Genomic DNA, 15,288 nt, shown 5'->3' with positions numbered 1-15,288 from the left:
TATTAAATTAGATTGTTCGCTTTTTAACCAACAGTAGTTTTTGAAGCTCTTGATCAACAACCGATTGGTACAGTTAAGTGTGAAGTATATGAAATAGCATTTGCAACATATGTATTGGTTAACAGTGTAAATTAAAAGATTAATCTATGAAACTGATAATAATATAATGAGCAAGCATTTGATATCGTTTTTTGAAAACAATTAATTAAATCATTTTCCGGCAGTTAGAATGTCTAATATTAGAATTTCGTTTTGTAGAGAATGATTGGAATTGTCTTTTCATAAATCGAGGTAAGGAACTTCAAAATGGTGGACTAAACCTTTCATATTTTTGTAAGACTTTTGCCAGTAAAAATGACAACAGAGTTCTGTCTATTGAAACTGAGAATGAAAGAAATTACCCAAAGAAAAAAATTTGTCATGAAAGATAAAGAAATTATCTACAGAAATTGAAGAGGGATTTACATGTTGATGTAAATTCAGTATGCACAACAGAAAATAATAAGAAAATAATTTCTAGTCTTATTGTTAGTGAAAATTTTGATCCTATGACATATCCTACAATGTTTCCTTATGGTGATCCTGGATGCACTGTTAACCTTAACCATACTCAAGGTACTTGTAATTTTATTCATTTACAATTTTATGTGTATCGTCTTTCATAGAGAAGAATAAAGCAGGGATTGTGCTGAAATCACAGACGAAATAAAGAATCCAGAACTTTTTAACATTGTGAAGCGATTTTAAGTTCATGGGCTTTGTGGTAAACAAAATAGGAATTAACCCTGCATGGATTCTGAGATAGGTGAATTGCTAACAATTCGATGATCGTAGCATATAATCTTTATTTGAGTACAAAATTTAAAGGTCATATTGACTGTGCAATAATAGGTATTATATTATTATAACACCATAATGTTAAAATAGTAATACAGTAACGATTTCAAAAATAACATTATTAGTTTTATGAGATAAAAATTCCAATAACTTTTCGTCAAATAAAAATAAATTTTTAATTTTTCTTAAAAAATTATAGGTAGATACACTACCGTCCGAAATTGTGCGAAATCTGCTTTTTCAACAACTATAAAACTGTTCAAATCTTCAAAAATATTAAAACTAAAATTTTTTCCTCTTTATTTTATTAAAGGTAATAAAATTCTGAAAGAAATGACACCTTGACAAAGAGAATATGTTAATTTTTCAATTAGATATCTAAGAAAAACCCAATTTTCAATGTTTTTACTATTTTTTTTATTTCTCTGGCAAAAATGAATATTTTTTAACGTTCTTAGGCTCATTGAAATCGTATTTTGTTATGCCATTCAAATTATATAAAACAATTCATGTACACATTCTTTCCTAGCGTATGCAAACCGTGAAAGTTGGCTCATAAAATGTCAAAAAATTGTGATTAATATTTATATGACAAAAAATGATCAGTAAAATGTATAAATCTTAAATTTACTTACATAAATCAGAGAAGTTTAGAATGATATATTTACTTGATTTTTAAACATTATATTTTATTGTAGAATTAAATTTAAATTTTTTGACATTTTATGAGCCAACTTTCACGGTTTGCATACGCTAGGGAAGAATGTGTACATGAATTGTTTTATATAATTTGAATTGCATAACAAAATACGATTTCAATGAGCCTAAGAACGTTTAAAAATATTAATTTTTGCCAGAGAAATAAAAAAAATAGTAAAAACATTGAAAATTGGGTTTTTCTTAGATATCTAATTGAAAAATTAACATATTCTCTTTGTCAAGGTGTCATTTCTTTCAGACTTTTATTAGCTTTAATAAAATAAAGAGGAAAAAATTTTAGTTTTAATATTTTTGAAGATTTGAACAGTTTTATAGTTGTTGAAAAAGCAGAGTTCGCACAATTTCGGACGGTAGTGTATGAAAAACTGCAATTTAGTACACATACGTATTTTTACGTGTAGATTACAGGAAAAATATAGCGAAACAGATTGGATCTGATGGCTACGAGCTAGAAAGGAAAGAAATCGGTTTTTTACGAAAAATTTGCAAAAAATGACCCTGTCTCCGCCCCTTAATTTCTACATTTTGCTATATGAAAAACTGGAATTTAGTATACATACGTATTTTTACGTGTAGATTACAGGATAACTATATAGAAACAGATTGGATCTGATAGTTACGAGCTAGAAAGGAAAGAAATCGTTTTTTTTTTAAATTAGCTCATGCTATGAAACTTAATCACATACATTGAATTTTAAAATTCAAGCAGTCTACTTGGTTGAAAAGTTATATTGATTTTAATACTATGATGCGAACAAATGCTAAAAATAAGTTTGAAAAAATTTTATTCAAACTTATGAATAATGCAGTTTATGGTAAGACTATGGAGAATGTACGAAAGCATGTAGATGTCAAGCTTGTGACAAAGTGGGAGGGTAGGTACGGCACTGGGGCTCTCATATCGAAACCTAACTTTCATTCAAGAGCTATCTTTAATGAAAACTTGATTGCTGTTGAATTAACAAAAACGGAAGTGTTTATGAATAAGCCAATCTATATTGGACTTAGCGTCTTAGATATATCAAAGACATTAATGTATGATTTTCATTATAATTATATGCGAATCAAGTATGGTGATAATTGTAAATTACTTTACACTGATACCGATAGCCTTATTTATAAAATTAAATGTGTAGATATCTACTCTGATATGAAGTTAGATATTTGCAAATTTCATACATCTGATTACGCAGCTAATAATGTATACAGAATGATAAAATGTACAAACACTCTCGCTTAGGGACATTGTAATATTACAAATGTTGATATTGATGATGATGATGATGTGGAAATGTTACAAGTCTGATATATATTTCTTATTTATCTATATTTATTGTACATATTGAAAAAAGAGCTGTAATGAAAGGAGAAGTGCAATCAAATTATTAATAAATGAAAAATTGTTATTAATTTTATGTCTACTTTATTTAATAAAACCTTCATATACATTATTGCAATCGTTCACATAGCTCTATTAAGTATAAATAAATTCTTAAAAGATTTTTCTAACATTCATTTAACTTTTCAGAAAGTTAACTTTAACTTTTCTAAAAGTTAACTTTAACTTTTCTGAAAGTTAACTTTAACTTTTCTAAAAGTTAACTTTAACTTTTCTAAAAGTTAACTTTAACTTTTCTAAAAGTTAACTTTAACTTTTCTAAAAGTTAACTTTAACTTTTCTAAAAGTTAACTTTAACTTTTCTAAAAGTTAACTTTAACTTTTCTAAAAGTTAACTTTAACTTTTCTAAAAGTTAACTTTAACTTTTCTAAAAGTTAACTGTAACTTTTCTAAAAGTTAACTGTAACTTTTCTAAAAGTTAACTGTAACTTTTCTAAAAGTTAACATTTAACTTTTTAAATAGTTAACTTTAACTTTTCAAATAGTTAACTTTAACTTTTCAAATAGTTAACTTTAACTTTTCGAATAGTTAACTTTAACTTTTCAAATAGTTAACTTTAACTTTTTAAATAGTTAACTTTAACTTTTTAAATTTTACATTTCAGATTTATTTATACAACTATTGTGAGAATTATCAAATCTAAGCCATTTTACATAGACTTTATTATGACGATTTTTAAGAACTTTTTCTACAAGATAAACTTCTGAATATTTGACTTTGGAAATTTCTTCTTCATAGAAGCTTTTAAATTAATGTAAGTTGAATACAGTTTAATTTTATATGATTTCATTAAACTTTCAAATACAGAATTATAAAATTCTTTCCCTTTATCAGTATGCAAGTTTTTAGGAACACGTCCATTCACAAGTATAGATTTCATAGCTTCAGAAACATCTTTTCCACTTTTACTTTTTACAGGAATAGCCCATGCATACTTAGAAATTATATCTATAACTGTAAGCATATATTTAAAACCTTTATTAACTTTTGAATAAGGTATCATTTCAACTAAATCTGCTGGCCAGGTTTCATCAATTCCACGCATTTCTACTTTTCGACGTGGATAATTTCTCCTAGCTTGCCTATGTAACTCTGTCACAACTGTTAACTTCTTATTAACCATGTTCAAGAATTTATAATAAAATGATCTGAATAGAACAATATTCAATATAATAATGATCTTGATTTTACAAGTTCACTATTAATATATAATTTGAGCTTCCCGTAATTCTTCAATTATTGGCATAATTTCATTATTATAACTTGAATTGCCAGCCTGTTGTGATGCGACAAGTAACCGTAGACGATCAACAATCTCGTTTGGATCATCCGAATAGACGTAGTCTGGATATGATTGTTTCTTCACCATCATAAATTGTGGTAATTGAGTTTTTCTCTTCAAGTAAGAATCTCCAGATTTGAGCAAAAGTTTTGCAATAACATTAGTATATTTGAAAGTGTTATTACTACGAATAGGTTTATTTGGACTATAATTCTTTCTATATGCATTCGTACTACGTAGAATTTCTTTATAGTTTACGAAATCATTAGCATTTGTTAACTTCTGATCAGGTTTTTGTCGGAATATGAGTTCCAATAATTCATCCGTTTTAGAATATTTTTTCTTCCCAACTAGGTTAATGTAAGAACCTTCAAAATCAATTTACATACCATTTACCAATCATGTATGTACCGTCCGGAGGTTTAGGTACTCCATAAACCTTATCTAAATATTGTTTCCTATTTTTGTCCAACATTTGTAGAAATTTCTTTGTTAATTTATCAGAATCTTCTTCTTCCATAGTATCAATCAAATTACTTGCGTCTTTAATATTATACATATCTTGCTCATAAAAGGCATCATTAAGTATATTATTTTGCTCATTAACAATAATATTATGATTCTCTTGATTTGATCATTTATCAATTATATTTTCATTTTTAAAATTTTCGATGTCTTCTTCTTCAGAAATAGAATCATAAAACGCTACATCATCATTATAAATAGATGTGTTGAAAGGTGTATCTTTACTAATGGCAGTCTTAAAAGATGATTCAAAGTCTTCTTCTTCTTCTTTTTTTACATGGTTTTGAAAATTTTCAATTTTTATAGGATTTTTAGATATATTCACTAATTTTTCCAACCGAGTAACTAATGGTTGAAAGGATTCTTGCAACATATTTTCAGCTGACTCTCTACCACTTTTAAGAATACGATGTTTTCGACGTATAGCATCACTTGCTGCAGCTATTTGATGTAGTGTCTCTCGCTCCTTTCGAAACATGTTTATTTATGGAAGTCTCAAACTGAACTAATGTAATTCTCTTGAAATACTTAATATTTATAACTGAATAAAGCAATCAAATCCCTTCCTATATCTTCCATCATTCAGATTTCTATCTTTATCAATAACTACAAATCCATAAGGTTCCTTTCATCTTGTTTGAAAAGCAGAAGCAAGTTAATATTATCTCTAACAAGATGTTTTCGAATATGAGCATATGTTTGACATAGATAAAAACTATCGACGTTAACATGTCGCCCCATACAAAAAAACGCCTTAACATTGTCCGGCTTCTCACAAGCGATATCATCAGAAATGAAAATTGAATTAGTTTTTGCATCTTTAGACGTAACAACTTGTTCATGTTCACTGAATGGGAAGAACTCGATGCCATCTACTTTACTAAGTACTTGTTCCAAAAATTTATATTTCGGCTGCTGTAATGATTTTGAATATATGAGGCAAAATTCCTGAATTGTCCGAACAAAAAATTAAAAGTTCTCGAATTTAATCCATACTTTTCTAAAATGTTGTTATTGTTGGTGAAAGTCTAAAAATCAATTATTATTGAATTTAATAAAATAGTTTTTGAATTACAACGTTTTTAATTTTTGACATTTGAAAAAAAAATTTTTTTCAATGTACAATATTTATAAGTAAAATGCATAAAAGTTAACATATATATAATGATTTTTAAAGCTTTTTTGACGGGCTACACGCTGTTAATAAAATTTTTTTTTAAAATAACATTTGACCTTGAAATTCAAGGTCAAAATGTTAATTTACGTTTATCTCAAAATCGGATTTTTTAAAATTATTTTTAACTATCTCAATGGAAAGCTTGACTAATTTCCTACAAAACATGTAATTTTCAAGGTGGGATCTTTTAAAGCTTTTGAGATATTAATTAATTAATTAATTAATGTTTATAACAAATGAAATATTTTACAAACGAATAAAGTTACCGTAATTCTGAAGTTAGCAATTGAAACTTAACGTAATTCCGCATCCAACGAGTCCTGTATGAAGTATTTTGGATAAGTAGATTGTTAATAAACAATTAGTTAACATTGCAATTGTTTATTAACAATCTACTTATCCAAAATACTTCATATAGGGCTCTTTGGATGCGGAATTACCTTAACTTTCAATTGGTAAGTTCAGAATTACCATAACTTTATTGTTTGTAAAATATTTTTTTTTTACTAACAACAAGCATCCAAAAGCCCTATATGAAGTATTTTTGTTCAATTTTAGTTAAATAACAATAAAAAATTAAATATCTTACAATCAAATAAAGTTATCGTATATATATTTTCAAATCCTAAACCATTCGGATGTATAATCAGAGAAAGAAGTACATTTGTTTTTCCACAATTTGATGGTCCACAAAAAGCTGTTCGAATACTATTTGAAAATAAACTTCCATGTCGTTTAACCACATTATCTTTAGTTTTAATGAGGTTATCCACATTGGCAATCGGGAGTTGTACTGCTTGTACCTTGAACTGCATCTTAGAATTGACTAACGAAAAAACTATAAATACCGCACTTATAAAGTCGCCCTGCATCAGTTCGTTATAGACCATTGTCGAGTAAGGAATGATTACTCACGATAAAGTGAAGAAAAATTTTTGCAGTGGTCAAGTATTTCTCAATACTTTAATTAACAAATTACCATTCGAGTGTCACATTCCTAGTTATCAATATTGTGGACCTGGAACAAAGTTGGCAAAACGTCTTGCACGAGGGGATCCTGGTATAAATCCCTTGGATACGGCTTGTAAGAAGCATGATATAGCCTATTCAAAAGATAAAGACGTGGCTGTAAGAAATACTGCAGACAAAATACTAGCTGAAAAGGCGTGGGAGCGAGTAATTTCCAAGGACGCTAAAATTAGTGAAAAAGCAGCTGCATTAGCTGTAACTAATATAATGAAAGCTAAATCTAAATTTGGCATGAGTTTAAAAATTAATAATAATATCAAGAAAAAGATTGTGAAGAAGAAGAAGAAGAAGAATACAATTTCTAAGAAAAATAAACGCATGACATTATAATTAACCGCGCTGAAAATGCAGGAGTTTTAAATGAGGAAATGAATAAAAGAATGCCATTACAAAACAGATATTTTGATCTTATTTGTAATAAATTTTAAATACTTTATCTGAATAAATTAATTTATTAATTTTTAAAAAAAATAAAAAACGTCTTTTTATTGCTTAAACCTATACCCATAGTATTAAGACTAAATAATGAAGGAAAATAAGAAAAGAGACAATTTTTATGTAAATTTATACTTTTATTTTTCTCACATTTTGAATATTTACAATTTTATATTACAATTATTTTTTCTTTTTATAGTATAATAATTTTTATATTACTTATATTCAAATACGATTACATCAAACTTTCCGCCGATATATTTTAATTGTAATTCTTGAGATTGCGCAGCTTCTTCAATCGATATAAATGATGCAGGTTCAGCTTCGAACAGCTTCGCGAACCTTGCTGGGAGGAAAGTTGTAAATTTTGCATCTAGTTCTGCTACAATCCTACCTCCGAATTTAGTTTGTACCCTCTTTATTTTAGTTACAGTATATAAAGCATTTGGAGTCAACTCAGCAGCATTTTGTTGGCAGAAAACTTTCCATGTGACCAATAGCGTTGAGTTTTTGTAAATCCATAATTTCTTTTTATATCTGTAAGCAGAAGTAAATGGAAAATTTTAATATAAAAATAAAAATTAAGCTGTGAGGGGAGTAGGTTAAAAAAAGGATTTAAAGTAGAATATATATACCTTATAGAAGATTGAGTAGTGATGCTAATGCTTTGGCTGCTGTTGATGTTGTTGCTTCAGTATATCTGTAAGAGTTATGCGATCTCTAGGCTTGTACTCCGCATTATATTCCATCAGCCCCACTCTTCTTCTTTCTCTCCCACTTCTCTTCACCCCCCACTTTAAAAAAAACTGCGCACGCAGTTCGCATCTTCATTTTAACGTAGAATAAGCATCACCCCTCTCTATTCAAGAATGCGCACGCAAGTTGGGTGGAGGGGTGAAAAATAAATACATTAGGATATTTCTAGAAGTTAGTGGGTTATGGAGAGGGGGTAACGCCATTTTTATTTATAAGCAAATGTAAAATTTTAATCTCAATACCCCCACTCTTATTTAATACATACTTAATATTTGCGCACGCAACTCTACTTAACTGAAAAGCAGCTCATGGAGCGTCACATATATAGAATTGAAATTTTAAATTCACTGCGTAGAAGGTGGCACCATCTCCTAGAAAATGTTAATAACATCAATGCAGAGTGGTAATGTAGAATGTTATTGATTTACCTATTGATCTTTTTAAAATAGCGCCATCTTCTAGAAAATGTAGTGTAACATTAATGCAAAGTGGTAAAGTAGAATGTTATTGATTTACCCATTGATCTTTTTAAAATAGCTTGGTTATGTATCGATTTATCCTATGATCTACTACATGGTAAAGTAGAAAACCATAGATATATTACCATGTGAACTATATGGTAACGTCGAAAGCTATCGATATACTTATCCTATGATATACTGTATTGTAAAATAAAATGCTATAGATAAATTATCATTTAAAAAAGAAACATATATAGGGGGCATTCCACGTCAACGAGAGACCCCCTGCCCCCAGAATAGATTTAAATGAAAAAAGTTCATATACGGCTTAAAATTTAGGTAATTACATCTACTTTAAAATGCAAAGTGGCAAAATAAAAAATTCAAGATGGCGGATCCAATATGGTGAAAAAAGTAAAAAAAAATGCTTGAATTCACTTGAAATTTGTTACTCGGGGGTTATTAGGGTCGCTAAACACAAATATGAAATCAGATTTTTAATATTAAAAATGGCGGATCCAATATGGTGGCCGATTTTTAAAAATTTTAACAAATTTCAATAAAACGTATCTTATGGTGCTTTGTAGGGTTGTAAAAAGTTCTAAAGGTTTTAAATTGAATTAGAAATTTAGGTAATTCTTCTACTTTAAAATGCTAAGTGTCAAAATAAAAAATTCAAGATGGCGGATCCAATATAGTGAAAGAAGTAACAAAAAAAGCTATAATTCAATTGAAATTTGTCACTCAGGGGTTTTTAGGGTCGCTGAACACTAATCTGACATCAGATTTTAAATATTCAAAATGGCGGATCCAATATGGCGACCGATTTTTAAAAATCGAAACAAATTTAAATAAAAAATGGATTACGAGAGTTCGTAGGGTTGTAAGAAGTTCCAAAGGTTTTTTATTGAGATAGAAATTTAGGTAATTAGACATACTTTCAAATAAAAAATGGCCAAACACAGATTTCATAATGGTGAACCTAATATGACAGAAGAAGTAACAAAAAAAGCTTCAATTCAATTGAAATTTGTCCCTCGGGACTAAGATAAGTAGGTTACAGCCAATAAATGCAGTACTAGTAATGAAATTTAGGTACCAACTAGTAAAAGTAAGAAACGTTATAAATCCAACTAGTAAAAGTAAGACATAGCTTCCAAGCAATTGAGGCAAGGCCAATGTAGGTACCAAGTAGTAAAAGTAAGAAAGGGTAATAATCCAACTAGTAAAAGTAAGAAACAATAAAAATCCAACTAGCAAAAGTAAGACATAGGTTCCGACCAATTAAGGCAAGGCTAATTTAGATACCAACTAGTAAAAGTAATAAAGGGTAATAATCCAACTAGTAAAAGTAAGAAACAATAAAAATCCAACTAGTAAAAGTAAGACATAGGTTCCAAAACTAGTAAAAGTAAGAAAGGGTAATAATCCAACTAGTAAAAGTAAGAAAAAATAAAAATCCAACTAGTAAAAGTAAGACATAGGTTCCAAAACTAGTAAAAGTAATAAAGGGTAATAATCCAACTAGTAAAAGTAAGAAACAATAAAAATCCAACTAGCAAAAGTAAGACATAGGTTTTAACTAGTAAAAGTAAGAAAGGGTAAAATCCAACTAGTGAAAATGAGACATATAGAGTCCAACCAATTAAGGCAAGACCAATTTAGGTTCCAACTAGTAAAAGTAATAGAGGATAAAAATCCAACTAGTGAAAGTAAGACATAAAGAGTCCAACCAGTTAAGGTATCACATCGGCACTAATCGGAGTCAAAAGTTTGTAGCTCGCATTACTACTTCCCGCACTATACTTTCGCCCTCAACTCCCTATACTCTCAGCCCATACTGTACCTACTTCTACAAATACACTCGTACATGTATACCCCACACTAGCAGCGATTAGAAGGAGTAGGAGGATTGACAACGTCGCTATAAGTCTCGCTTTGACTACTGTGGACTACTGTCTCTCTCTAACTAATGTCACCATCCTGCGATGTTGCCACATCAAAGTGGCGGGTGTGCTATATATTGCAAATGACGTCATGAAATAGAATTTTTAATTTATAATTACAAATAAACGGCACGGTAAATTATAAATTTCTTTGTATATTTTAGTTCCAAATTTATTCGTGAATTCAACATTACTTTTTGAAAAAAATTTATAGAAAACTTCTGATGATATTTATGAAAATGTCATATTAGGTTCACCATTATGAAATCTGTGTTTGGCCATTTTTTATTTGAAAGTATGTCTAATTACCTAAATTTCTATCTCAATAAAAAACCTTTGGATCTTCTTACAACCCTACGAACTCTCGTAATCCATTTTTTATTTAAATTTGTTTCGATTTTTAAAAATCGGTCGCCATATTGGATCCGACATTTTGAATATTTAAAATCTGATGTCAGATTAGTGTTCAGCGACCCTAAAAACCCCTGAGTGACAAATTTCAATTGAATTATAGCTTTTTTTGTTACTTCTTTCACCATATTGGATCCGCCATCTTGAATTTTTTATTTTGACACTTAGCATTTTAAAGTAGGAGTAATTACCTAAATTTTAAGCCGTATTTGAACTTTTTTCATTTAAATCTATTCTGGGGGCGGGGGGTCTCTCGTTGACGTGGAATGCCCCATATATATATATATATATACAATAATATTTTACATTTTTATAATACGATGTCAAGTTTCATATGAAAAATTGCTATTATTTTTTTTACGTTTACAGTACTGCTGATCATACGTCATATTTGGTCATAACCTAAAAACAATTTGGAGCAAAATTTGAATAGTCGTTCTCTTATCAAGTGTTATTTTTCAAATGTTGCCAAACAATAATTGTAATAATTATAAATTTTGAATTTTTTAATCTTTTTTAGCATAAAAAAATCACATTTTTAGTCGCTGTGTAAGTATAAATTCGCATGCGTATAGCTGACACAACTTATAATTAGTGTTGCCAAAATCCACGTTTCATAAACTTAAATTTTTGCCTGTCCCAGTGTTTAATGTCCCACTGTTTAAATTGAGCAATCGCAAGAAATTATTTAAATAAAAGTTATTTGTAAAATTTTAAAATATTTTAAATTATTGGATATTATACTTAAAAACATGAGTATACGAAGTAACAATTACACTTTTTTTAAAAAACTGTCCTATCTGTATAAAAATCAGCATTGTATTTCAAGAAAAAATTTACTCCGTAACGTCAAAAATAGTTGTTTTCAATTTTCTTTGTAAATAATGAATCAATGTGGCTAAAATTTGTGGAGTTAGTGTGTTGTCATAAACATGGTTTACATTTATATTTTGGTCGAGTTTCTTTGAGTAGTTTTTCAGAAAATTAAAGTGTCCTACTGTTAAACTCTCCCACTGTTTATCACTCTCCCCTATCTGTATAAAAGACCCAGAAAATTTTAATAAAAAAATTTAAAAATTATTACCTGGCCCCTCAGAATTAATCTTCATTAACAAATGCTCTATTGTCCAAGGATTGGTATTGTTTGTGGTAATTGTGCTGAGGGTCTAATACTGGTATATACATATTTTTTTTTATTTTGAAAACAGAAAAAAAGAAGAATAAGATTTTCAGGCGATGATATTCTTATGTTATTTTGAATCCTCTAGATAGAGAAATGCAATATTAAATGAAAATGTTTATATGTTATGAACAACGTTACCAAACCAATAATTATTCGTAATATTTTGGCACGTGAGAATTATAATAAAACAATTTAGAAATATGTTTCACTCCACATGAATTTATTAAACAAAAGCTTATATTAATACAATTTCTTTATAAACGCTGCACAAAACTAGTCAAAACTGTTACACATACATATATACCATTCGCACGCTATACGAGCACTGGCTCCTTTTTGATATTACATTTCCATCATTACTTCTATTTAATTTCGTCAGTATTCGCCTATCATCGGTTCTATTACCCATACGTCATACACACTCATTTGCGATCAGCAACATTCTTCCCTCTTTTAAACACTCGCGTTCAATAAATTTAAATTTTTGATCGGAAGCGGTGATATTTTTTTTACACCTCGCTCTAATTCGCCGCTTTGGGTCTTTACTTTTAGTACTCGTACAATACCATCGTCTCCCGGTCGGACCTGAATCACTCGCCCCAGACTCCATCTCAACGGAGGTAGATTATGATCCTTTAGAACAACGAGACTTCCCTCCCTTATTAGTTCTGGAGCTCCTGTATGCCATTTTGATCGAACATTGAGCTCATTTAAATATTCGCGCACCCAACGTTTCCATAAATTACATTTCATTTTTTGTAAACATTCCCACCTAGATAACCTATTCATAGGAGTCTGAGTATAATCCCAAGCTGGAATAGTTGTCACAGGTTCTCCTATCAAAAAATGGCCCGGGGTCAACGCATTTACATCGTTTGGATATGTTGTGATTGGTGTGAGAGGTCTCGAATTTACAATCGCTTCAATTTCGCACATGTATGTACTAAGTTCTTTGTATGTGAGCAATGTCTCACCAATCGTGCGCCGTAGATGGTGTTTGAGCGACTTTACAGCCGCCTCCCAGATGCCACCAAAATGAGGAGTTCTCGGTGGCGAAATATGCCATTCGATGTTATGATCAGCTAACTTGCTGGTTATTATTTTATTGTGCTCATCTGTATTGAGGAGGCTGTAAAGCTCGCCCAACTCATTTTTTGCACCTACAAAATTGGTGCCGCTGTCAGAGTACAATGATCTACTTTTGCCTCTTCTCGCGAAAAATCGTCGCAAGCTTGCCAAAAAACCCTCGGTCGACAAATCCCCTACCAGTTCAATATGTACCGCCTTGGTACTCATGCATACAAATACAGCCGTGTATACCTTTATTTTATTGCGATTCCTAATTTTTTTTTCTTTTATAAGAAACGGACCACAGTAGTCTACTCCAGTATTTTCAAAAGCGCGAGCTGCAGTTACACGCACTGCCGGTAAATTTCCCATCTGATATGACATTTCTCTTGAACGAGCTCGAAAACATTTTACACATTTATTTATAACACTACGCACTGCCAGCCTGCCATCAATCGGCTAAAACTTCATTCGTAACGCGTACAGAGTTACATTGCTGCCGGCATGCATATTTTGTTCATGTGTGTCGCGGATGATCAATTCAGTAAGAGGATGACTCTTTGGAAGAAGCATAGGATGACGTTGATCATATGGCAATTCTGCCCTCTTTATTATCCCCCCCCCCTCACTCTCAATAGTCCCTCGTGTACAATCAGGTTGAGACGAAGTATCCTTGATCGGCTTGAAAGATTTTTGTTCTTCGACAATTCAGTGATCTCGTTGGTGAACTCTTCTCTTTGAACGAGAAAAATGATTCGATTAAAAGCTAGATGAATCTCTGTCGGCGTTAATGTCTCAGAAAATTTTGATTGACCACGTGCCCTTTGTGCAACACGCAAGCAATATGCAACCACGTGAATCAACATCTTCAGTAAAGAGAATCGAGTCCACAGGTTCAAGGTCATGTTTAAACTTCTAGCTGCCAACACTGCAGTTTTCTTTCTTTCTGGTATCTCCACTTGTGAAATGTGACTACTAGGCCATTGTTCTTCAGATTTTTCCAACCACTCAGGGCCGCACTTCCATAATTTGTTAGTCACAAATTCTTGAGGCAATTGGCCTCTAGATACGAAGTCAGCTGGGTTGTGTTCCGACCTAACGTGTTTCCAACATTCCGGTGACGTAATAGTTTTTATTTCTGCGATGCGGTTGGCAACAAACGTGTTGAATTCAGGAGGAGAAGATGCAATCCAACTTAACGCTATGATTGAGTCCGACCAAAGATACACTGCATCCACTTTGAACCTGATTTCTCTTTTAACCATTGCCACCAATTTTGCCAAAAGGACCGCAGCACAAAGCTCGAGTCTCGGCAATGTCACTGTTTTCAACGGAGCAACTCTCGACTTTGCGCATAACAGTACGGTGTGATGCTTTCCTTGATAAGATGTTTTGATATAGACACAGGCACCGTATGCCCTTTGACTAGCGTCCGCGAATCCGTGGATCTGTGTCTCATCTTCTGGTTGACTTCTGACAGATCTCTCGATTTCCCAGTTGCTCAAATGTCCTAATTGACCTCGAAATTGCTCATATTCTGATGATATTTTGACGGGTATTGGATCATCCCATGATGTATTTGTTCTCCACAGTTCTTGCATTTTTATTTTTGCAATAACGGTGACCGGAGTCACTAATCCCAAAGGATCATATAGAATCTTTCCAATCTCAGAAAGCATCATTCTTTTAGTTGTAATTTTTTGATCCAACAATGATTTGACGTCGAAATGCAAAATATCTTTTCGAGAGTTCCACATCACTCCGAGCATTTTTGAATTTTGATCCTCATCAACCCTCAGAGCTTCTGAATCTTGCGAATTCTGAGCAATCTCATGGTGATTTGACCTCCATTTACAAAGACGTAGACCCGCTTTCGCTGTCAATTCTGTTAATTCTTCTTTTATCTTCTGAACTTCCTCCACTGAGTCGGATCCTGTGAGTCAGTCATCCACGTAGAAGTCATTCTTCAATATCTCAGCAGCTCTTGGAAATTCATCCCCCTCATTATTTGCCAATTCTTTTAGACAGCGAATAGCTAAAAATGGTGCCGCCGACGT

The 15,288-nt window shown here is 31.1% G+C and overlaps 1 protein-coding gene and 1 long non-coding RNA gene across 8 annotated transcripts in view; one reads left to right on the top strand and one right to left on the bottom strand.

Moving 5' to 3' along the window:
- LOC127291318 (protein PFC0760c) overlaps positions 1 to 15,288 on the top strand; it is a 288,501-nt gene that overhangs the window by 54,819 nt on the left and 218,394 nt on the right. Inside the window, exon 2 of one of the 7 annotated variants that reach the window (XM_051320388.1) lies at positions 3,563 to 3,712. The exons of 3 other annotated variants lie outside the window; for them this stretch is intronic. Coding sequence is in view for 2 of the 4 variants with exons in the window: in XM_051320383.1 (XP_051176340.1) it covers positions 574 to 615 (42 nt within the window). In the remaining 2 variants the exon portion in view is untranslated. Of the gene's footprint in view, positions 1 to 258; positions 616 to 3,562; positions 3,713 to 15,288 lie in introns of those variants that run through there. 3 more of the 7 variants (XM_051320383.1, XM_051320384.1, XM_051320389.1) reach the window with 3 other exon arrangements.
- LOC127291321 (uncharacterized) lies at positions 7,523 to 8,101 on the bottom strand. Its single transcript, XR_007844586.1, has 2 exons — positions 8,042 to 8,101; positions 7,523 to 7,943 (listed from the first exon to the last, which is right to left on the bottom strand). It is a non-coding gene; the product is annotated as an uncharacterized LOC127291321 (long non-coding RNA).

Source organism: Leptopilina boulardi, unplaced genomic scaffold (assembly GCF_019393585.1).
Source record: "Leptopilina boulardi isolate dan_hultmark-lab unplaced genomic scaffold, ZJU_Lbou_2.1 LbouV2_131, whole genome shotgun sequence".
In the NCBI taxonomy this organism is placed as follows: Eukaryota; Metazoa; Arthropoda; class Insecta; order Hymenoptera; family Figitidae; genus Leptopilina; species Leptopilina boulardi.
Note: the sequence above shows the minus strand (reverse complement) of the source record. Positions and strands in the feature narration are given on the sequence as shown.